Source organism: Aquarana catesbeiana, linkage group LG03 (genome assembly GCF_042186555.1).
Source record: "Aquarana catesbeiana isolate 2022-GZ linkage group LG03, ASM4218655v1, whole genome shotgun sequence".
In the NCBI taxonomy this organism is placed as follows: Eukaryota; Metazoa; Chordata; class Amphibia; order Anura; family Ranidae; genus Aquarana; species Aquarana catesbeiana.
This window is the reverse complement of record NC_133326.1, coordinates 38071455-38095676: the sequence shown is the minus strand read 5'-3', so window position 1 is coordinate 38095676 and position 24222 is coordinate 38071455. Positions and strand designations below refer to the sequence as shown.

Genomic DNA, 24222 nt, shown 5'->3' with positions numbered 1-24222 from the left:
TATTTTAGTATTGCATAGCTATTTATGTGTTTTAAATCTAAGAAAAGGTATACTTTTAAAAAATACGCTTTCATGTATTTCATGACTGAAACCATCTAGTATGCTGCTCTGTCTTGTATGTTATGTGGTTATTAAGGGCTACATGCACCCAAATCTGATCTCTCAATTTCCACTCAACACTCTGAAGGACACAAGGAAGCATCAGTCATTAAAGCTGTAAGGAACAGCACCTGAAATGTTTTATCACTGAAGAACCTGGCTCCAACCCCAACCTACCCTTTGTTATCCAACCTGGCATAAGTCCAAGCTGGTGAGTTGCCCACTTGTTGCTGTGGCCAGTTCAGTTACTTTGCTTGGCCTGAAGCTGAGTGGTATCATAATGGTGTCACTGAGGGTTTAAATCAGGGTTTTCACAGAAAAATCTGGTGTATGAGCAGCAAAAAAGTTTATCCTTGCAGTAAGGTTGTGCCTGCATAGTAGTCTTAATTGCTCATTTTTGTCTAGGGGAGAGGTGAAAGGAGATAGCCTTACCTGATCCTCTGAATGTCCTGGCACAAAACCAGTTCCTGAGTCCTGACTTTATAAAGACCAGGGCAGGCTCCATAGACCCAGTGTTGGGACAAGGTCAAAGATGCCAAGCTTTGTCCCCCCACCCTTAGGGTAAGGGTCAGGGCGCCTCCATCCCTGCAATAAACCATTGCACCCAGGGCAGCTTCCCCTCCTGCCCACCCCTTGTCCCGGCCCTGCATAGACCTGCTTTGGGCACGAGGACTCTAGGAACAGTCCACTGCTGGATTGTGGCAGAGCACCGTTTGTCGATGGGTTGGAGGATCAAGTAAAGTATAAGGCTTTCACCTTTCACCTGGACAAAATGAGCACTTAACCCTTGCAGTGCAGACACTGCCCCACTGTATGGGAACTTCTTTTTTTTTTCCTCCAGAAGTTGGGCTTTAAGACCACCAGTTCCCACCCAAGACCGAGAGATCAGTTTTGGATGGATTTAACCTTTAAGCATTCATTTTAATTATGTTTGCTTTATACGCATTTTCCATTTCTAATGATGTCCATGAGCTACTGGCTTTTCTTAATTCGTCTACAAACATTTAAAAACAAATTATTTTATATATATTTTTGAAAAAATGGCCCCTTCATATTTTAAGACATATGGCATGGCAAACTGTTTTCTGCATGTTTTGAAAAATCCAGTTTCTTTTGTCCTGCATCCCTTTGTGATCACTGGATAATAATTTGGTTAACAACCTGTTTCCCTTAAAAAAAAAAAAAAAAAAATTCTAAATTTTGTTACGCAATATTTCTTTGATTACTTTTTCCTTCAAGTACCTTCCTATTTTTGTTTTTCCTTCCTTTATTTTGCCTTTGTTTTTTCTTTTTTTTTTAGGTTTCAGAGAATATATGTTGAACACAATAAGCCTTCCCGGACACCCCAAACCTCTTAACCAAGGCATTTATGTTCACGACGTCGGTGTTTACTTCACCAAAGGACGCCACGTCTTTTAAGCCTCTAATGTTCCCTGTTATGTTGTCAAGTTTAGGCTGTTCTCTCAAAATGTGAAGGGAGGCACAGAAAACTTTTGGATCACGGTTTCACAAGACAGCACTAGTCCTCTGTTGTAAACTTGTGCTACAACAGAAACAAAAAAAAATATTTCTGTCTAAAGATAATGTTGCTTTAACTCCAGTAGCCTCTGCTTTCAAAAATTATCCAAACATGCCACAGCAACAGCAACCGGAGCAGCAACTTATAACAAAAAATAAAAATCGGAGACAGACTCCAAAGGAGCCATCTTTAAAAAAAAAAAAAAAAAAAAAACACTAGTCGTTCTTGTTTAAAAAAAAAAAAAAAGAAAAAAATATGAAAAAAAAAATCTTAGTCGTGTTTTTCCTGTTTGGAATCTGTGTTTGAGTTCTCTTTGTGATCCTGTGACTTCAAATCACCTTATTAATGATGTCATCACCCTTTGGCAACCTAAAGAGATCTCATAAAGCAGGGCCTTTTTAAGTCACGGAAGTCACTAACAAAGTGAAGACTGGTAAGAAAAGGGCATCTTTAGAGATGAGACGTGAAATATTACTTTTTTAACAGGAGAAATTGTAATTATTTTTCAATGAAATGTTTTACAAATCTTTTTGTGTGTCAGAATTTTTATTACTTGCATTATATTATCTGGAAAGGGAAAGGTGTGGTTGGGCTGTGAATGTGAGGTGCACTTAACTAAACACCAACCCTTTAAAAAAAAAAAAAAAGAAAAAAAAAAAAGTTCTCCTTTGGGCACCACTACTTGCTAAATTCCCTTTTAGTATATCACAGTAATTAGTTATTTCTTGACTTTAGCATAGTTGTTCCACACTGTTCACTTTGTTACTATCACAACATTAACTTTAATGTTTGCCATAGGGATAATTGCTCCCTATGGGTTAGTGAAGTGTGAATTCCTAACAAGAACATCTGCAAAAGGACTGGGCAAAGTCTGAACGTTTTTGGGTTTATTTAATAATAAAGTGGAAGAGACATAGAGCGTAGTAACCAAGTCAGCAGAGCATAATCAAATCAGCGTTTTGCTTAAAGTAAGCAAATCGGTCAAATCTAAATTATGATTGCTATGGGTTTCTGCAAATTTTTTATTTTACTCAATGCAAGCAGTGACTGGTAAGAGCATGCCAACTGGGATTTAATTTATTAAAATGGGAATCATTTCACTTGTTTGGTCTCCATCCCCGCTGTTTCAAATTATACGGTTTACATAATAACACTGTGCAATACATAAAAAATGAGTTATACTCAGCTTTCAGCTGATCACATTTTTCTTGTCATTGTTCAAAAAACATTGTATAAATGACAGTTTTAGGCCTCTTGCACATGATACCCCGGTTTGAGCATCTACTTTTTCAGATTTTTTTTTTTTTTTGTATGTAATGTGCGAAAACGTATTCTAGCATTCTCGTTCTGCACAATATGTAAAAGGGAATTTGCGCACATTTGTGCACATGAGGTGTAAATTACTGACCAAAAAAGCAGATTTTTCTATTTTTTTTTAACTGAAGAATGCACAGCGCTTGTTTACGCGCCTGTGTGCATAAGCACATTACAATCAATGGGCTGTATTTTAGCTCAGTAAAAAAAAAAAAAAGCTGTACTGAGCTTTTTCAAGCTGTAGTGTGCAAGAGGCCTTAAAATGGTTGTAAACCCTTACCTATATCCAGTGAAGTGACTGGCTCCAGGTAATAAGTAGAGATGAAACAAATCCCCCTACATAAGTTGTGCCTGTTTATCATTTGTCAAAGTCCAGAATTTTTAAAGTTTGTCTGAGCTGTCAGAAAACGGGGTGGAGAGTTGAAATTACAAACTGCAGAGCTCAGTAGGGACAGCTCTGAGAGCTGGTTGAAGGGAATGGACAACCCTCCCCCCCCCCTTCCCCCTTCAGGAGCATAGCTAAGGCGGTCAGTCACAGGCTGTGCTCTGGAGCTCCCTTCCCTGTTACTTTTTTTTTGTCTCAGTGTCAGTAAAACTTCTCAGAAGTGATTCATGCAGATAGCAGAGGAACAGGGTAGCAGACAGAAATAACAGTTAGCACTTTGGATTGAGACAAGTACATACTATAGGGCAGTGATGGTGAACCTTGGCACCCCAGATGTTTTGGAACTACATTTCCCATGATGCTCATGCACTCTGCAGTGTAGTTGAGCATCATGGGAAATGTAGTTCCAAAACATCTGGGGTGCCAAGGTTCGCCATCACTGCTATAGGGGGATATGTTTTGTTCATAGTTCAAGTCTGAGGTTTACAACCACTTTAAATGATTGGTTCTCACCCATATGTGTTCAACTGCACTGTGCTATTGCACGGCGCATGTTGTTCAGAACACCTTAGTCCAAGTTCACATTCGCGTATTGTGGAAACGTGCAAAATTGCGCGCTTTCCTGCAATGCACAAAAAAAACCACGCTGCCCTTTTGCACACATGTGGCAGTGTCACTTATTCTTAATGGCACCCCTACGCTTCTAGATAATATGCGTTGTAACAAAGTTGCATGCATGTATGGTGTGGAGCAATTTTTGAAAAGGGTCATGCACTTCTTTGGTGCATTTCTCTTGTTCAAATATTTTATTGATGACCGGAATAAAAAAAATACAACAAATATGTCACTTTTGAGACATAATACAAATATAATAAAATACAGCCAAACAGTAAGAAGTGGTTAAGATAACAGTCATAACAACAATAAAGAATAACAGGGTATGGCATGGCAAACACAATGTTGTTTCAAAATGTTAGACAAAAGGATTCCATGACATATTGTAGACCCCTGAAATAACAGTAAGTAAGTTTTATAAAACAATATAGAGATACCAATGTCTGTAGTTGGAATGGGGGAGATAACTCTCATGAGGATAATTAGACTGATTAGGATTATAAGGACAGGCAACTAGGGTGCAGAAGCCTACCAGGCTGAAGAAGTTAAGCAGGAGATAAGCAGAGGCTACGGTTATCAAGACAACCAGAATGGACATGTGGTTGGTAGTAGGAAATATAAATGGAGAGTATAGATAAAAGAAAGAGAAGAAGCAAAGTGTGGGAGAAAAACGGGAAGAGACCCTCAGGGGAGGGTGGAGAGAAGGAAGGGAATGTCCCCGGTGGGGAGACTGGGTCCTCTAGGACAGTGGCTCTCAACCCGGTCCTTAAGTACGCCTAATGCCGCGTACACACAAGTGGAATTTCTGTCAGAAAAAGTCTGACAGAAAAAGTGAGCTTTTCATCATATATTCCGACCATGTGTGTGCCCCATCTGACTTTTTCGGTCAAAAATTCAGACGGACTTAGATAGAGAACATGTTTTACATTTTTCCGATGGAACTAATTACTATCGGAAAAACTGCTCGTCTGTATGCTGTTCCGATGAGATTAGCAGAAGGAGCCCAAAGGGTGGCTCACTGGCTATTGCACTTCCTTTTTCTAGTCCCGTAGTACGTGTTGTACGTCACCGTGTTCTTGACGGTTGGACTTTGGTGTGACCGTGTGTATGCAAGACAGCGGAATTCCGTCGGAGAAACCTTCAGAGTTTATTCCGACGGCAAAACCACTCGTGTGTACGCGGCATAACAGTCCATGTTTTGGGAGCTTCTCTTTAAGATAAAGTAGCGGTCCAAAATACCAAGACATTGACTCTGATTCAAAGCACCTGTGCAAGATAAAGGAAAACCTGCAAACATGGCCTGTTGGAGGTACTTGAGGACAGGGTTGAGAACCACTGCTCTAGGAGGTGTTGTTGGGTGTATGCTATGTGTTTCTATTACCAGTTAAAGGGTAAGTTAACCTTTACAGAAAACTCTTTAAGGTTAACTTACACAGGTCCCCCTCCCCCCCCCCCCCGGTCCTGCTGACCTGGACTATGGTAATCTCCGGTTCTAAACCCTGGTATATCCATGCGCCAGGTGTCCAGGGCTTAGAAATTCTCTCAGCTGAATGTCCAACACAGGGGACGTTTTGGAGCATTCTAATTGGTCAGCGCCATCACAGTCAACAGCCACATAGCCCATCCTGTCCGCTATGAAGACGCCACGTGGATGGAGAGAGGATTTATAAGCCCCGGGCTCCTGACGCTGATATTCTGGGGTTTAGAACAAGAGATTTTGGCGGTCCAGGTCAGTGGGACTGGGGGGGCGAGGAGGGGGACCTGTGTAAGGTCACCTTACAGATTTTTCTGTTAAGGTGAACTTGCAATTTAAGGAATCAACAGCGTAGTATCAAAGTTGGGGAGTAAAAAGTTTGACACCCATGGGTCCCAGAGTTTCTCACATTTGGCCACTCTGTCAAGCACGGCTTCTATCTTAACATTGATCATTTGCTTGTGTGATCCTTTTTCAAGCTGCAAGGACACAGAAAGAGGGAATTTTCCAGGCTCTCGCTTCTCTAGTGCAATTTTCACATGTAAGGCAGTCTATTGAAATGAAAATGCTAACCTAAACGTGGCACATGGAAATTCGCCAAATTGCACGTGTGCTCGGTCACACCTGCACCTGTAAATGGAGCCTTAAAGAGTAACTTCACTTTCATGGAAAAAATATGGCATTTAAAAAAACATAATATGGCATATACAATTGCTAAACAAGCCAATAAATGTTATTAATAATTATCATTGCATTTCAATTTGCAGCGCTGTAATTTAATGGACAATATAATGCAATATGGCCAGTCAAAGGTGTTCAGCATATTAGTTGGTGTACAGAACGCCCCCCAAAAATGCCATTTCCTGCTTGTGTGATTGGCCCACTGATTTTTCTAGACGTCTGAGATACAAGTCAGATTTTAGGCACCCCATGTAGTAGAAATTTAGGTTTTGTTGAGAAAGAGAAAGATTTCATTGTTTCTAAAGGGATGCAGACATTGCAGCTTTTCTCATTAGAACACAGACAGTGCATCGGCTGATTATTAAAGAACCAGACCCTGCTATTCAAAGTGAACATGCTATCAGTCTGGTGAAAAAAAAAAACAGCTATTTTTTTACAGCAACAAACGTTAGCAATTTACTACAACCTGTTTTAAAATCCCTGCAATGTACAGAACATGGATCACCCAGAGGGGATTTTTATTTTTTTTTTCAACCAAAGTGGAGTTACTCTTTAAAGTGATCCAGTGATGGGACAATAAGCAAAATCCTGAAAATGACAACTGCCTGGTCATCTCTGGATTCATTGATTTCTGGGTCACTGACCAGAGAAAAGTCAAACAATAGGCAGAAATCCTTATTATTTTACCTGCTCTGAGTCAGTGACTCAAAGGGGTTGATTAACTAAAACTGGAGAGTGCAAAATCTGGTGCAGCTCTGCATAGAAACCAATCAGCTTCCAGGTTTTTCTTTTTTTTTTTTATCAAAGCTTAAGGGGCTTGTAAATGCAGAAGGTTTTTTTTTTTATCTTAATGCATTCTATGCATTAAGATAAAAAGCCTTCTGTGTGTAACATCCCCCCTCAGCTCCCCTAATACGTCCCCACCTAAAGTCCCACAACGTACGGGTACATCGCCCAGCAGCAAGTGGTTTAGCTAATAGTATTCAAAATTGAAGGGGTTGTAAAGTCAGAAGGTTTCTTATCTAATGCATTCTATGCATTAAGTTAAAAAGCCTTCTGTGTGTAGCAGCCCCCCTCAGGCTCCCTAACACCATTTATTTTGGCTGCCCAAAGACCAGAGCACTTTTTGCGATTCGGCACTGCGTCGCTTTAACTGACAATTGAGCGGTCGTGCAACGTGGCTCCCAAACAAAATTGATGTCCTTTTTTTCCCATAAATAGAGCTCTCTTTTGATGGTATTTGATCACCTCTGCGGTTTTTACTTTTTGTGCTATAAAAAAATAGCGACAATTTTGAAAAAAACGCATTATTTTTTACTTTTTGCTATAATAAATATCCCCCAAAAATATATAAAAAAACATTTTTTTTCCTCAGTTTTGGCCGATAAATATTCTACATATTTTTGGTAAAAGAAATCCCAATAAGCGTTTATTGATTGGTTTGCGCAAAAGCTTCTACAAAATAGGGGATAGTTTTATGACATTTTTATAAATTTTTTTTTTTTTTTTACTAGTAATGACGGCGATCAGTGATTTTTATCATGACTGCGACATTATGGCGGACAGATCGGACACTTTTGGTGCGATTTTGGGACCATTCACATTTATACAGCGATCGGTCCAATTAAAAATGCATTGATTACTGTGTAAATGTGACTGGCAGTGAAGCGGTTAACCACTAGGTGGCGCTGTAGGGGTTAAGTGTGCCCTAGGGAGTGATTCTAACTGTGGGGGGGATGGGCTATGTGAGACATGACACTGATCACCGCTCCCGATAAAAGGGAGCTGTGATCAGTGACAGTGTCACTAGGCAAAACGGGGAAATGCTTGTTTACATCAGCATTTCCCCTTTCTTCCTCTCCATGAGACGATCGCGGGTATCCCCGCGGACATCGAGTCTGTGGGACCCGCAATCACACTCACGGAGATCACAGCGGGCGCCCGCAAACCGCTTCTTAAAGGGCAACGTACAGGTACATTAATCTGCCTGTATGTGCCCTTCTGCCGATGTGCCCTTCTGCCGACGTATATCGGCGTGAGCCGGCCGGCAAGCGGTTAATTGAACAAGCTGAAGTGAGAAGCTGATTGGCTACCATGCAGAGCTACACCAGATTTTGCACTGTTCAGTTTTAGTAAATCAACCCCAAAGCATTGGAGAAAGAGAACCAGTATAGGAGCTTGGAAGGTAGCATTGTTGGAAGGATGTTTAGTACTCCTCCCAGATCCCTTTAATCGAGTTAGTGCTCAGTTTATAGTTCATGGCAGGAAAACTGTAGAGATACTCCAAAACCTTTGGGTATACTTTTTTACAAACATATTGGATAAGGCAGTGCAAAGACAAGACCGTTATAAATGAGTACAGCGTACAAATCATAGCTTTGTTATCTGTTTTTACTGTAGTTTACTGAAGATCACTTGAATAGGATTTATGAGTAAGGCTACTACAATATTTTGTTTTTTTTGTTTTTGTTTTTTAGCCTAGGTTTGTTTCAGACACATCATTTTCAAAAAATTCCCCTTCCTTTGCAGTCTAATATTACCCACAATACATGATGGTATTGCTGTTGCATTTATATAGTAATTTAGAGCTTCTGTCCTAGTAGACATTTCTCACTGGACATTATTATAACAATGCATCTGATATTTGCCAAACATTTTCTACCGGTGAATCTTCCTGATGCATGTGTGTGAAATGGCAGCAGTTGTTTTATCTGCAGTGATTACCAACCAGTTAGCCAATTTGCTTTATTCTATCTGCAGTTCATAATCCAAAAGGGCCTAAATCTGATTGCATACTATCACAGCAGATTATCCCTGTGGTTAATTTATGATTAACCTTATCGAATAATCTTGGTTGCTTCCCTATGTGGAAAAGTTATGTCCTTTTGCATCCCCCCGGTTAATTAGACATGTGCACTGCCGAAAAATTTATTCGGTTTCGTTTCCTTTTTTTTTTTGTTTTTTTTTTGGGGGTTTTCCAGTCATTCATTATGATCGCAATTCGTAAATTCGTAAATTAGAAAATTCGTAAATTGTATACTCGTAAATTTGAAAATTCATCAATTTGAAATTTCATAAATTTGAAACATCATACATTTGAAAAATTTGTAAATTAGAAAACTTATAAATACAAAAATTCGTAAATCCGTAAATTCGAAAATCCGAAAATAGCGAAAATCCAAAAATTTGAAAGAACGAAAATCCAAAAATTCAAAAGAATAACTAACTAAATAATAACTAACTAACTATTAAATCATAGGTATTGGAATTTCCTTTCAAATTTAGCTGTAAAGCCCCATACACACTATCAGATTTTCTGCTGATTTTTGTCTTCAGATTTACCAAAATCATGTAGTGCAAGGGCCTGCCTGATTGGATACAAATTGAAATTCCTAAGGTTTGACCTCATATTATATGGTTTTGGTAAATCTGAAGGAAAAAATCAGCAGAAAATCTGATAGTGTGTATGGGGCTTTAAGTGAACATAATGAATAGGAATTTATCTGAAGTTACAAATTATCCGAAATAACGAATGCCACATCTAAATGAATGGAATGGAACAAATTTTTAATAAATTATAATAATAAAACATTTTTATTATTATTATTGTTATTTATTATTATTAATTCATTACGTTCCATTAGTTTAGATACGTCATTCATTATTTCGGATAATTCCTAACTTCAGATACATTTGTATTCGTTATGTTCACTAACAGCCAAATTAAAAAGGAAATTCCAATACCTATAATTTAATAGTTAGTTATTATTTCAAATTTACGAATTTTCGAATATTCAAATTTACGAATGTTCGGAAAAATGCATTAAATGGGTTTTCGTTAATTCAGATGTTTCCGAATTAACGAATTTGTCAAAATGAATTAAAAAATGAATTTGGAACGAAACGAATTGCACATGTCTACGGTGAATTAAAAAGTAACCTATATTTCTTTTAATTTCTGTGTTAAGTAACTTGCTCGTCTGCACCATCCAACATCACTGGAATTCCCTGGGGCAGAGTTACTAAAAGAGTAAAAGATTTCACTTAGTAAAAGCATTATTCACTTAAAGCCCAACTCTGGGATACTTGAAAATGATCCCCTGCAGTGGGACTGTGCCTGCAAGGGTTACTTGCTTATTTAGTCTAGGGGAGAAAAAAGTCCTGATACTTACTCGATCCTTCACCTCTCCAGCTGATAGTGCTCCCCTACTCTCCTGCGTTGGTCTTGATGATGTCAGAACCTTAGACTACTGGAGTATAGAAGAAAAGACACCACAGGGACTAGTCTACTAGCACAGATCAAGTGAATCTACTTGAAAAAATTCAGTAGAACTAAATGAGCAAGGGATTTTTTTCAAGTTCCCAGCTGCTGGACTTTAAATTATAACAGGAGAAATCTTTTTTTTTTTTTAATTTCTATGTACTTTCAAAATAATCATAGCGCTACCGTCTTATTCTCAAAGTAAATTTACTTACTAAGTAATAAACTTTCTCTGCTCCTTTAGTAAAGCAATTCTATTATGTTTAACTGTGGCGGCAGTGAGTTGATCATTAGGTAATATTTGATACGATGGTATGGTACATATCCGACAACTTAATCTTCCGGTCATGTTTACATTGAACCATTAACATCCATGTTATTGTATCAAAAGCATACCACAAATACAGATATTGCAAGTCAATGAATGACCAATGAAGAACAGAAAATTATTGATCAAGAAGGGATGAAATTGGGATAGAATCCTGGGAGTTGCTAAAACAAAAACAAATAGTCTGTACAATTTGCAGGGGAAGCTCTGCTGACTTATATTATCCAATCATGTGCAAGCAAAAAAAAAAACTTTTTTTTTCTTGTACTTGATTGGATATTCTTTGCCAAAGGAATTTTCATCATGTTCACTAAGCTTATGCCCCATACACACGATCAGAAATTCTGTCAGAAAAAACTTGGATAGTTTTTCTGACGGAATTCCGCTCAAGCTTGCTTTGCATACACACGGTCACACAAAGGTTCTCTGAACTTTCGACCGTCAAGAACGCGGTGACGTACAACACCACGACGAGCCAAGAAAATGAAGTTCGAGTTCAAAATGAACATGCTTCCAATCTTTTGCTGGCTGGAATTCTGCCAGCAAAAGTCCGATAGAGTATACACACTTTCAGAATTTCTGACCAAAAGAGAAAATTAAGTTCAATGCTTCCGAGCATGCGTCGAATTGTTTCCGAGCATGCGTGATTTTTTGCGTTTCCGAATTGCATACAGACGAACGCATTTTCGGATAGGAACTTTTTCCAACCGAAAAATAGAGAACCTACTCTCAATCTTTTGCTGGCTGGAATTCTGCCAGCAAAAGTCAGATGGAGCATACACACTTTCAGAATTTCTGACCAAAAGCTCACATCCGACTTTTGTTGGAGGAATTTCTGATCGTGTATACGGGGCATAAGGGTACATTCCCTTGCAAACTGAAAATGACCTTGCAACAGCCTATTTGCCTTTAGTAAATCAACTTCCCGGATGTGAATGGTGCCTAAAGGATTTATTGAGCGCTGTCTGTTTTCAAGTAAACAGTCTCTGGATACAGGAACACATTATTGCTGCAGTGATTCAAATTATGAGAATATTGCTATTGTTTTGTAATTAGTTATCTCAATGCCTGCCAGCCAAAGTGATGAATTCTGATGGCTGCACTTGTTTTAGGGTTGTCAAGGGTTGCTGTGTTCCTGTTTTCAGCGACATTCTAACTCGTAATATCTAGACCAGCCTTTCTCAACCAGGGTTCCATTGAATCCTAGGGTTTCTCCAGATGTTGCTAGAGGTTCTTTGAGCGATGTCTGCATCTCAGATAAGTAACCACTGACACCATTGATCTTTTTAGCTTTCTGTAAGGATGGGATTCTTCCCAATGACCATAAGTGTAAGGAGCATTCTTCCCTCTGATGACCATGCTCTTGTACTGTGAGATGTAGATATAGTAATTATTAGCAGGGGTTCCCAGGGACCAGAAGGTTATTTCAAGGGTTCCTCAATTTTAAAACGGTTGAGAAAGACTGATCTATGCAAATGGTTTAGCTTAATAATATTATAAAACATTTCATGCACATATACCGCAGTGCCTGATGAGCTGTCTGTTTGTAAACTGTAGGAATATTTTTGCATATGTATCTCAATGTGAATACATGTTTGTGTGTCCTGTAGCCCAATGCATTAGTAACCAGAACAAAAAGTGATACTTAAAGCCCCAAACCAGCCAACACTTTTTTGTTTAGTTCTGGAAAGAGCTTGGGAGGCATAGATACTCTTATCTTTCTGCAGCTTCTTCTCTTGTCTGTGGGACCCCATTGCCACCAGCTTGGTTTTGGGAACTGGCTGTAGTTTCCTGAGACCAAGCATGCCCAAGATTACGTGGTGCAGCGAGACTGGTCCCGCACCATCCGTGGAGTTGTGACTTGCCCCAAGAGGCTGGAGGTGAGGAGGGGGTGTCAGGGCAAGCAACATCATTCATTCTTCTTAGGGAAGTAGGACCGAGTACCAAAAAAAAAGTACCTGCTCCCCGTAAAAAGAAAAAAAAAAACCTCAAATTTGTTTTGGGCAGGGGTGGAGAGGAGGATGAGTGGTACTTTCACCTTTAAGTGAAGTTACATGTTAAACAAAATAATTGTATCTGGTGTTGGGCTTTAAGCATTCTTTTTTTAGTCTAAAAGTCAACCAGCTTGGTTGATGCATTTCATTATGAATATAAGATGTGGTGTAAGATTATTGTGGGTGAAAACTTGAGTTGCAGCTTGCCTGTTTCACAAATAATGATGTTCTATGAAGGGAGTTGCAGGCATTGAACACTCTGTTGAGTCCTACAGAAGTCTCCAGAGACCTCCATTTAAGCTTTGAAATGGAAAGGTTCCTTAAATATTTTACAAACTGGGTATAAAAATGCACATTTGAACAGCCTTCTATGATTCATATAGCATATCATGTGTAACGTTGAACGTAGTCAAAAATGTATTCCAAAATGTATTAAGTATGTCTTTTTTGACATTGTTGAATTTTCCTATTGATTATATTATTGCCTACACATGTATAAGTTGAAATTTAAAGTGGAACTAAACCCTCCTATACTTTTCAGCCAAGGAAGCTGCCATCTTAGCCTCTTTTTGATTTGTAACTGCCACAGTGCTGCACATATGTTATGGTACCAGTCATTTGATGGGTTGACAGTTTGGTTGAGAGCAAATCAACAATTCCAAAGCTCAACTGCACATTTAGCTTCTAGTGGCTGAGGACCGGTGCTCTGGCTGTAGTGCTCCCAAACTTAAATAATCAAATCCATAGTACCATCAATCTGACAACTCAGTCCATAAAATCAAAATCTTTGCTGGCTACATACTAAAACACACTGGTAAAAAACTATCACCATTCGGCTGTGACAGCCTTCCTCATAGCCGGCTTGATGTTACTATGAGTTTGGTTGAGAGCTCAAGCAAATGTGACAGTTAGCATTCCTGGTATGCCGAGAATGTACCTGTTTTTGAAACCGTTAAAGCGTTTATTACCCCAACACTTTATATTCCTGATATGTGGCTGCTGTACCATGTAGTTGTATGAGACAGTCTCCTGTTCTCTTTGTATTGCTTCCTTTATGGGAAATCCCTGGTGTTCTGGCCAGTCCCTCTGCTTTCCTATTAAAAACTGAGCACACAAAGCAGAAGAGCACACCGTGATCAGTTCTCTAGCTATGCTGGGTACTCAGTGTACTTTCCTCCGATGATCAGACTTGTCCTGACACCCCCCCAGCTGTACAGCCATTCACTGGGAAGCTCAAAGTGCTGCTGCTTCTCCTCCCCCCAGCTCTTATGCAGCTGAGAACAGAGGAAATGTGATAACTTATGAAAAAAGGGAAAAATGTATTTATAATGCTTTTTTTATATCTATACGAAAATGTTTTGCCTTTCATTTCTATTTTAAACTGAATGGGTTGTTTTACAAGATGATAATTTACAATCCCTTTAAATCGATGGGTTTAGTTCCACTTTAAAGGGTGCAATCAATACATCATATTTACAGGAAAGGGGGATATATATTATTCTGTCATCAAAATGATAATTATAAAGCAAATGTCCATATAGAAAAAGTTATCGCAACTATATCTACATATGAGGTAAAATGCATCATTTTGCCATGCCTATCAAACATAGAAATTTTGAAAATGATTATTATTAAAACATTTTGTATTATTAAAATATTGAGGATCTTCAGGGAAATGTAACTTACCTTTTTTCTTCTTTTGCCATGTTAACAGACCAGTTGCTCAATTCACAAAGTTAAAACACCAGGAGAAGGTGCCTTCTTTTCCAAAAAGTGACAGTAATTTTTTAGTCCCATGGGATTTGAGTATTACGGTCACATGGCTTAAAACGAAAGATGTATATCCTTGTGTAAAGCTTTGTAAATAGAGCCTCATGCGTAAAAAAAAATGACTGATATCAGAATTATTACCTCGCATTAAGCCTAATGAGAAATGTGATTTAATATAACAAATACTGTGCCAAAATAAAGGAGGTCATGACACAAATATGGTGTATATAAATATATTTAGTATATACAGTTTCTTAATAAACATTTTATTTTCTACCAAAGAATCTGTGTTATTTAACTGTGCAATATATATATATATATATATATATATATATATATATATATATATATATATATATATATATATATATATATATATATATATATATATATATGTGTGTATATATATATATATATATGTGTATATATATATATATACAGTATCTCAAAAGTGAGTACACCCCTCACATTTTTGTAAATATTTTATTATATCTTTTGTGACGATACTGAAGTAATTACACTTTGCTACAATGTAGTAGTGAGTGTACAGCTTGTATAACAGTGTAAATTTGCTGTCCCCTCAAAATAACTCAACACACATCCATTAATGTCTAAACCGCTGGAAACAAAAGTGAGTACACCCCTAAGTGAAAATGGCCAAATTGGGCCCAATTTGCAATTTTCCCTCCCCGGTGTCATGTAACTCGTTAGCGCTACAAGGTCTCAGGTGTGAATGGGGAGCAGGTGTGTTAAATTTGGTGTTATCGCTCTCACTCTCTCATACTGGTCACTGGAAGTTCAACATGGCACCTCATGGCAAAGAACTCTCTGAGGATCTGAAAAAAAGAATTGTTGCTCTACATAAAGATGGCCCAGGCTATAAGAAGATTGCCAAGACCCTGAAACTGAGCTGCAGCACGGTGGCCAAGACCATACAGCGGTTTAACAGGACACTCAGAACAGGCCTCGCCATAGTCAACCAAAGAAGTTGAGTGCACGTGCTCAGCGTCATATCCAGAGGTTGTCTTTGGGAAATAGACGTATAAGTGCTGCCAGCATTGCTGCAGAGGTTGAAGGGGTGGGTCAGTGCTCAGACCATACGCCACACACTGCATCAAATTGGTCTGCATGGCTGTCGTCCCAGAAGGAAGCCTCTTCTAAAGATGATACACAAGAAAGCCCGCAAACAGTTTGCTGAAGACAAGCAGACTAAGGACATGGATTACTGGAACCATGTCCTGTGGTCTGATGAGACCAAAATAAACTTATTTGGTTCAGAAGGTGTCAAGCGTGTGTGGCGGCAACCACAGTGTGTCTTGCCTAAAATCAAGCATGGTGGTGAAAGTGTCATGGTCTGGGGCAGCATGAATGCTGCCGGCACTGGGGAGATGCCGGCACAGGAGAGTTAAGGCAGTGCTGGAAAATAATGGCCACACAAAATATTGACACTTTGGGCCCAATTTGGAAATTTTCACTTAGGGGTGTACTCACTTTTGTTGCCAGTGGTTTAGACATTAATAGCTGTGTGTTGAGTTATTTTGAGGGGACAGAAAGATATAATAAAATATAAATATATAAAAAGATATAAAGATATAATAAAATATTTACAGAAATGTGAGCGGGTGTACTCACTTTTGGGAGATACTGTATGTATATATATATATATATTTATATTTTATACTTTGTTTTTAATAATAATTTCATTTGATACACTAAATATCTTACCAGACCACACTTTCCATCTATATACAGTATATATATGTGTGTGTGTATAAATATGTTTCCCTGAATATTTTGCTGAACTGTACTTTGCAACTGTATAACTAGAAAGAAAGAAAGAAAGAAAGAAAGAAAGAAAGAAAGAAAGAAAGAAAGAAAGAAAGAAAGAAAGAAAGAAAGAAATAGATAAATTCTAGAGGAAATTACACATTGTAGAAAACAAAAAAAAATCACACCAACCAATTAGATGGGCTCCAAGCATTGTTCTTTAGACCTTTGTTCACTCTTGCTCCTAGTCCTATTTCTTAGTGGATTATATATAGTATATATATATATATATATATTCTGTATATACACATTTCTTTATAGTATATACATGCATAAAACATTTTTTTCCATAATATTTAGTTATCAAATCCTAAGTGTCTATGAGCTAGTTATTTGCTTCTGTTGGGAACTATTAAATTCGATTTACAGGAAAAAAAAAATATTTTTGAGTGCTTTACTATTAACTGAATATGTCAAGGATCATTTAACCTAACCCTACTGGCACAGCCAGCAAAGCAGTGCTGCCAAACAGACATTTTAATTATAGGACCAATAATGTTCTTTTTGCTTATGAATCATAAACTTTAGACATTTGTATATAAAGGGGATCAGCCTGGGAAATACATAGTTTTGTTACAAGAAAAAAAAAAAAAAAAAAATCTCTTTTTAATATAAATAAATTCGCTTGTCTGTAGTCTGCTGTAGAACCTTGCAGTTAGGTCAGATTTCACCCAAGCCTGAGCCTGAAGTATATGCATCTCACAGAACAGCAGGGGTGCCATGCTCTGGTCAACTGTGATTTGGAGAATACTCACCTCTGCACATTCTCCTGACACTTCATCCCGTAGAAGTCTGAAATTAAATTGTGGGCATCAGATGGTTGCTGAGGCTTGTCCAGATTGAGAAAAAGTTGATAACTTTGGAAATACAAGGGAAAAACACTGCTAGTTTGGTACAACATGGTAAGATTGGAAATACGCAGGACAAAAAAAAATCTAGTATTTTAAAAATTATATTTAATTCTTTTATATTCTGTGACGAGAAAAAACATATTTTTGGTAGCCATTGACATAGATTAAAGCAGGCATATTACACAAATATCTGAAAACTTTAGTTTAATTAATAATGCAGTTTCAAAGTGGAAGTATGTTGCTGTAATAAATACCTTATAGTTTTGCCTCCTGTTCCTCTTTCTCCTCTTTGTATGCAGTTCCATGTTTTGATGTAGGATAACCAGTTATATTTTTCCACCTTGTAAATTGTTAAAGCAGTTGGGCCTCCCCTGTGTCACATCGCTGTTTAACCCCTTATCCACCAAGGAATTTTTATAAATGTCCTTGTATACAAGGGGTTGTGAGCTGGATCAATATTTAAAGTAGAAGTCTTATCAAAACCTAACTAAGCTTAAAGTAGAAGTATAGACAAAGCTCGTTTGGCTGTACATCTCCTATGGATCACAGGAGTGCAGTTAATTTTGCACTCCTGTGACCCGTTTTCAGCAGGGAGCGGGCTGAAGTCAGTCACAGAAATCAGTCCAGGCACCGCGTCATCACGACAATAAAGTCTGCATTGGCCAGGTGCTTGGACCGACACCCGGCTCAGCTTCTCAGCGAGCCGCTGAGAGACTGAGCTGGTTGCCTCTGCCCCCTCCACAACTCAGCACTCCAATAATCAAAGAGGGGGCAGAGCAGAGAGCTGTGACTGACAGTTTGCAGCTCTCTGCTCTGGGAGCTGCCAGAACCAGGAGATCGGTGGTGTTCAATCACTTGGTTCTCAGTGCAGAGGCGCCGGGGGGACATCAGACCCATGCTGCACCCACCCAGGTAAGTATGAATACAGAAAAAAGCCCATACTTCTCTTTTAAACCTTTCCCCACAACCCATTCTAAGCCCTATGTTAACTACCCTGTAAAGGAAAGATGTGTATACTTAACTAATACTTAACCCCTAGGCGCTGACAGTATGCAAATATGTGGCCTCTCGGCGGGTGGGCTTTGGTGCCGAGAGGCCACATATTTGCATACCAATTAGCCAACGCAGCTGTGCCGAGAGTGTGTGCCCTGTGGAAAGCTCCCAATCACTTCTTTATATTTGGTTATTGGTACCTCCCAACTTTCTGAAATTGGAAAGAGGGACACCTTAACATGTATTGACAATTTTGTAGTCAAATATGGGAAAACCCCATTATATATATATTGTTATGTGTTCCTATGCAAACATTTTTTTTTAAATACTTTTTAGATGTTTTAGAGAACAAAGTGTCAATCGTTTCTGAGATAGCTCAGCATGATCTATCCCAATAGCTGGGCTGGGAACTAGATGGGAGTCCAACTCTCATTAACATTCAATGGATAAGCTCGGTTCCTAAACCTTTAACCTTTTGTTAAGACAGTGTTCAAATTTAGTACAACTGATGGGACTGACAGGGTTGGTTATGGCAAACACAGCTTCTCAGCCCCCTCATAGCAAAGACAGATAGGTGGAATTTTTCCTTGTTGTAAGTTCCAGAAAAGAACATCTAAAAAAGGTAAGCTGCAATTTTTAAATAGTTTTTTTTAAGTTATGCTATGTCAATGGGGATATGTAACAAATATAAAGTAGGTATTTTCCAAATATGGCTGTAAAAATAGAAATGTCTGTTAAAGAAAAAAGTATATATGTCACACCTTGACCACATTCCTGTTATGTGGAAGTTGATGTATCAATATGCTAAAAATGTTTGGTTAAGCTGCCAATTTTTTTTTCCCAACTATTCTATTATGCTTGTTTTTTAAAAAAAACAATGTACTTGTTTACCTGTCAGAAGGTTATATGCAGTAAAGCACCATTTGTTAGTTAACCCATTCCCGTCCAGTCTTGGTGATCCTTTAATAGGGGTTCTATGAGGCGGGAATGATCAGAGATCATATGACGACTGTGATTGGCTGTCACAGTGGTCACATGTTCCGGAGTTACTACCACTCAGTGGATCAAGAACTGTCTTTGAGAACTCAGTCACTGTGCTGGGATTGTGCATTGTGCACTCAGCACAGAAACATTGGCTGTCCAGTGACATATGCATCCCATGTGGGCATTAAAGCCCACCCTTTTGTGTTACGCAGCCAGCAACAAGTTAAAAAAAATAATAATAATAATAAAGGTCCGAACATCAGGCCAAACAGACAGACAACATAGGAGGAAAGCAAGACATTGAGATCATCATTGACCAGCAATATAAATTACCTTATATACAGCATACTGTATGAGGCTACGTGTACACAGCAGGCAGCTTGTCCTCCTGAAAAATTAGTCAAATGAGTATGAAAAGGAAAATGGCACAAGGAAAGAAAATTAGAGCTAGACTCATTTTGTAAATCAAAAGAGATAACCGGTAGAAATATATCTATTTGCAATAATTCAAAAACATAGAGTGGAGAAGGACCTCCCCTGAGAAAGGGGGGCTCTGCCCATGAGGGGAACTGATAGAGTGTGAGATAATGAATAAGTGAGTATGTGGGAGACCTGGGGAATCTGAGCAGGAACATGTATGGTTAAGTCCTTTTGTATGCGTATGGATGAAAGAATATGTAAAGAATGTGAGCACAGCCTCTTTGAAATATGTGTGCTACATAAGCAGTTAAAAAATGATTCCTTAAAATTAACAGATTCTGTAAAATGACTTTTCTATCAAGACAAGCACATCCACAGATATCTGTTACAGTTGTTCTTGTCCTTATAATGTTACACCCTTCAATCTGTTCTCACTTCATAAATGTGTCAGGGAAAACTCTGATCTGCAACGGTCTATTTAAAGTCAAACTCCACCAAAACCATTTTTTTGGCATTGATTTAAGGATGAAGGCATTAGAGCCCATGTGCAAATTGGAAATATTTCCCTTCGTTTTCTGTTCTGTCCAACACCCATCAAATAGACAAGAAGTGTAATTTAAAAAATGGGAACACATATATAAAAACTTGGCCAAGGTTCTGCTCCCGGCTAGAGCTGGGCTTTATTATTAGAGGGAACAAGGAGCAGTGCATTGGTCCACCATTACTGTGGCACTAATGGAGGAACATCTGATTTATAAAGTCAAGACAGGACATAACATAATTTGAAGACTTTGCATGTGCACCATGAAACATGGATTTGTTGTAATGAAATGGCACACTGGGACTCTTTTCTTAGCTAGCACTTTACTAGTAGAATATATATATAGTGAGTGAGCCTTGAGAGCCAGGTGGCTTGGCATTTTTATTTGTGTTGTAATTTTTGGGAGAAGAACCCCTGTGTGGGCAACCCATGCATGTATGAACTTTCATTTTTTGTTACTTTCAAAAAAAGTGGGCTACCACGCTCTTAATCTGAAGTTCCTGTTGGCAGTGAACTCACTGAAAACGCATCTACCACTGAGCTAGACATCCCCCAATATCAATAGCTATATATATATATATATATATATATATATATATATATATATATATATATATATATATATTTATATAGATAGATATAGATAGAGATATAGATATGTATATACATATCTATATCTCTATCTATATCTATCTATCTATATCTATCTATCTATATATATATATATATATATATATATATATATATATATATATATATATATATATATATATATATTACCGTCTCTATTGTCTGGTTAAAAAATACCTTATTAAACTGTTTAGTCCAGATACTGAGTTTTTCCCCCATGTAAAATTACATAGAATAATAGACCTTTTTCAGTAACATGAATTACTTTGGTAATAAGCCAATCCTAATTACCAGTAGCCCATTGCAACCAATATGATTTAATCATTTGTATCCTCATCATTCTTTTTATGACAGTGTATTGCAACATGACATGTTACACTCATTGTGGTAGAGAAAAAGAGGTACATCACAAAGGGAAAATAGTACATAACACCGCATACTACCTCAGATAAAGTTTTCACTTTAAGGGTTCTTGCACACAGTACTGATGTATGAACATCTGATACAGTGGGGAGTATTTACTAAAACTGCAAAATCTGGTGCAGCTCTGCATAGAAACCAAAATGTTTTCAGGTTTTATTGTTAAAGCTTAATTGAACAAGCTGAAGTTAGAAGCTGATTGGGTACTGTGACGGGAGTCACTTTGGGTGGGCGGTTTGTGCAACTCAGCTTACCTTGGAGAGCTCTGGAAACTCTGTGTCCAGCTTCCCTGGACCCTCTTATGTATACATTACCCTGTGTCCATTAGGAGCACAGGGTGACTGAGAACCCCACTATGATCTGTGCTAGTCAGACTCACTGTACAGCCACACTGGAATGTTGTATATACAGTCAGGTCCATAAATATTGGGACATCGACACAATTCTAATCTTTTTGGCTATATACACCACCACAATGGATTTGAAATAAAACAAACAAGGTGTGCTTTAACTGCAGACTTTCAGATTTAATTTGAGGGTATTTGTATCCAAATCAGGTGAACGATGTAGGAATTACAACAGTTTGTATATATGCCTCCCACTTTTTAAGGGACCAAAAGTAATGGGACAGATTAACAATCATCCATCAAACTTTCACTTTTTAATACTTGGTTGCAAATCCTTTGCAGTCAATTACAGCCTGAAGTCTGGAATGCATAGACATCACCAGATGCTGGGTTTCATCCCTGGCAGTGCTCTGCCAGGCCTCTACTGCAACTGTCTTCAGTTCCTGCTTGTTCTTGGGGCATTTTCCCTTCAGTTTTGTCTTCAGAAAGTGAAATGCATGCTCAATCAGATTCAGGTCAGGTGATTGACTTGGCCACTGCATAACATTCCACTTCTTTCCCTTAAAAATCTCTTTGGTTGCTTTCACAGTATGCTTTGGGTCATTGTCCATCCACACTGTGAATCGCCGTCCAATCAGTTCTGAAGCATTTTGCTGAATATGAGCAGATAATATTGCCCGAAACACTTCAGAATTCATCCTGCTGCTTTTGTCAGCAGTCACATCATCAATAAATACAAGAGAACCAGTTCAATTGGCAGCCATACATGCGCACGCCATGACACTACCACCACCATGCTTGACTAATGAGGTGGTATGCTTTGGATCATGAGCAGTTCCTTTCCTTCTCCATACTCTTCTCTTCCCATCACTCTGGTACAAGTTGATATTGGTCTCATCTGTCCATAGGATGTTGTTCCAGAACTGTGAAGGCTTTTTTAGATGTTGTATGGCAAACTCTAATCTGGCCTTCCTGTTTTTGAGGCTCACCAATGGTTTACATCTTGTGGGGAACGCTCTGTATTCACTCTGGTGAAGTCTTCTCTTGATTGTTGACTTTGACACACATACACCTACCTCCTGGAGAGTGTTCTTGATCTGGCCAACTGTTGTGAAGGGTGTTTTCTTCACCAGGGAAATAATTCTACGGTTATCCACCACAGTTATTTTCCGTGGTCTTCCGAGTCTTTTGGTGTTGCTGAGCTCACTGGTGCGTTCTTTCTTTTTAAGGATGTTCCAAACAGTTGATTTGGCCACACCGAATGTTTTTGCTATCTCTCTGATGGAAATGCAAATAGCACACTTGAAATGAACTCTGGACCTTTTATCTGCTCCTTGTAAATGGGATAATGAGGGAATAACACACACCTGGCCATGGAACAGCTGAGCAGCCAATTGTTTCATTACTTTTGGTCTCTTAAAAAGTGGAAGGCACACATACAAACTGTTGTAATTACTACACCGTTCACCTGATTTGGATGTAAATACCCTCAAATGAAATCTGAAAGTCTGCAGTTAAAGCACATCTTGTTCGTTTCATTTCAAAGCTATTGTGGTGGTGTATAGAGCCAAAAACATTAGAATTGTGTTGATGTCCCAATATTTATGGACCTGACTTGATGTATATATTTTGTATTGTCTCATGCTGTTGTAGACTCTTTGCTGGGATCGTTTGGGGTGTGGTTGTATTTCATTGTTTTATTGTGTCTGTCTGCCTTGGAAGAAAAGTATATTATGGGATGTGTATCTCTGTGGAGGAGGGGGATTCCTCCAACAGCTCTCCCTGCTGATAAGACTGTTTACTGATGAGAAGTTTGAATACACCTGACCTGTGTGTCTATTGTTATTGGACAGTTTCCCCCCGGCCTGAATCCAAGAGTGAGAGGAGTGTTTCTGAGTCGTATATCTGTGGTAACATGTGCTTGAATAAAGAGTTAGTCTGCTCTTTTTCCCCCTACACTGTTACGACTAGTGACTGGGTGGGCTAAAGGGTCTTGGATAGTGCTGGTTCTGGACAAAGGAAGCATTTATGGTGGACATAGTCCTTTTGAGGACAAGGGTTCATCACAGGTACAATACACAGCTGCACCAGATTCTGAGTGCTCCGATTTTAGTAAATCTCCCCCTGTATTTCTGGCTGAAAGTTCTGTAAATACGTCTAGATGAACTGTATAGTACATGCGTATATGCACGTATGTGTGCATGTAAGTGTTCATATGCATGTGTATGGATACACATGCGTAAAATTTCTTCTAGCTGTTTTTTTTTACAAGGTGGTGTTATGCACACATGTATACGTGTGTATTTACGTGCATACATCTGTAAAATGCTAACCAGCAACAAAGATTTTTGTAATTTTTTTTCTAACTGATCTACATGTAGCACAAGTTTACAGGCCCATTAAAAGCAATGAGTTGAATTTAGATCAGTGGAAAAAAATACCTCAAACTGTGGCATTTTTGGCATCTATGTACAAGAACCCTAAGAGGTTACTTCTAAAATTATTTATGTCGATGTACAATTTGAGAATATATCTAGAAATATCTTATAGTGAGGTATGAAATTATGAAAGTGTTCCAATGATGAAATACAAGAATGAAAAATGCGTACCTATAACAGCATCTGAGGGTCAAGGAATAGAAGGGGAGAAGGGGGAGGGGGTCAGGGTAGGAGGCATAGGGGGTACCCATTTCCTCATCTACTATAACTTTGTTTAAAGTGGAGTTCCACCCACTTTTACAATTCTTCAGCATCCCTCACTAAACTGTGC

At 38.5% G+C, this 24222-nt stretch overlaps 1 protein-coding gene across 8 annotated transcripts in view; it reads left to right on the top strand.

Annotated features, from left to right (window-relative positions):
• NTRK3 (neurotrophic receptor tyrosine kinase 3) overlaps positions 1 to 24222 on the top strand; it is a 1063191-nt gene that overhangs the window by 821002 nt on the left and 217967 nt on the right. For 2 of the 8 annotated variants that reach the window (XM_073618429.1, XM_073618427.1), the window contains one exon: positions 1400 to 3636. The exons of 5 other annotated variants lie outside the window; for them this stretch is intronic. In XM_073618429.1, coding sequence (XP_073474530.1) covers positions 1400 to 1518 — 119 coding nt within the window. In that variant the 3' untranslated portion in view covers positions 1519 to 3636. Of the gene's footprint in view, positions 1 to 1399; positions 3638 to 24222 lie in introns of those variants that run through there. One more of the 8 variants, XM_073618428.1, reaches the window with a different exon arrangement.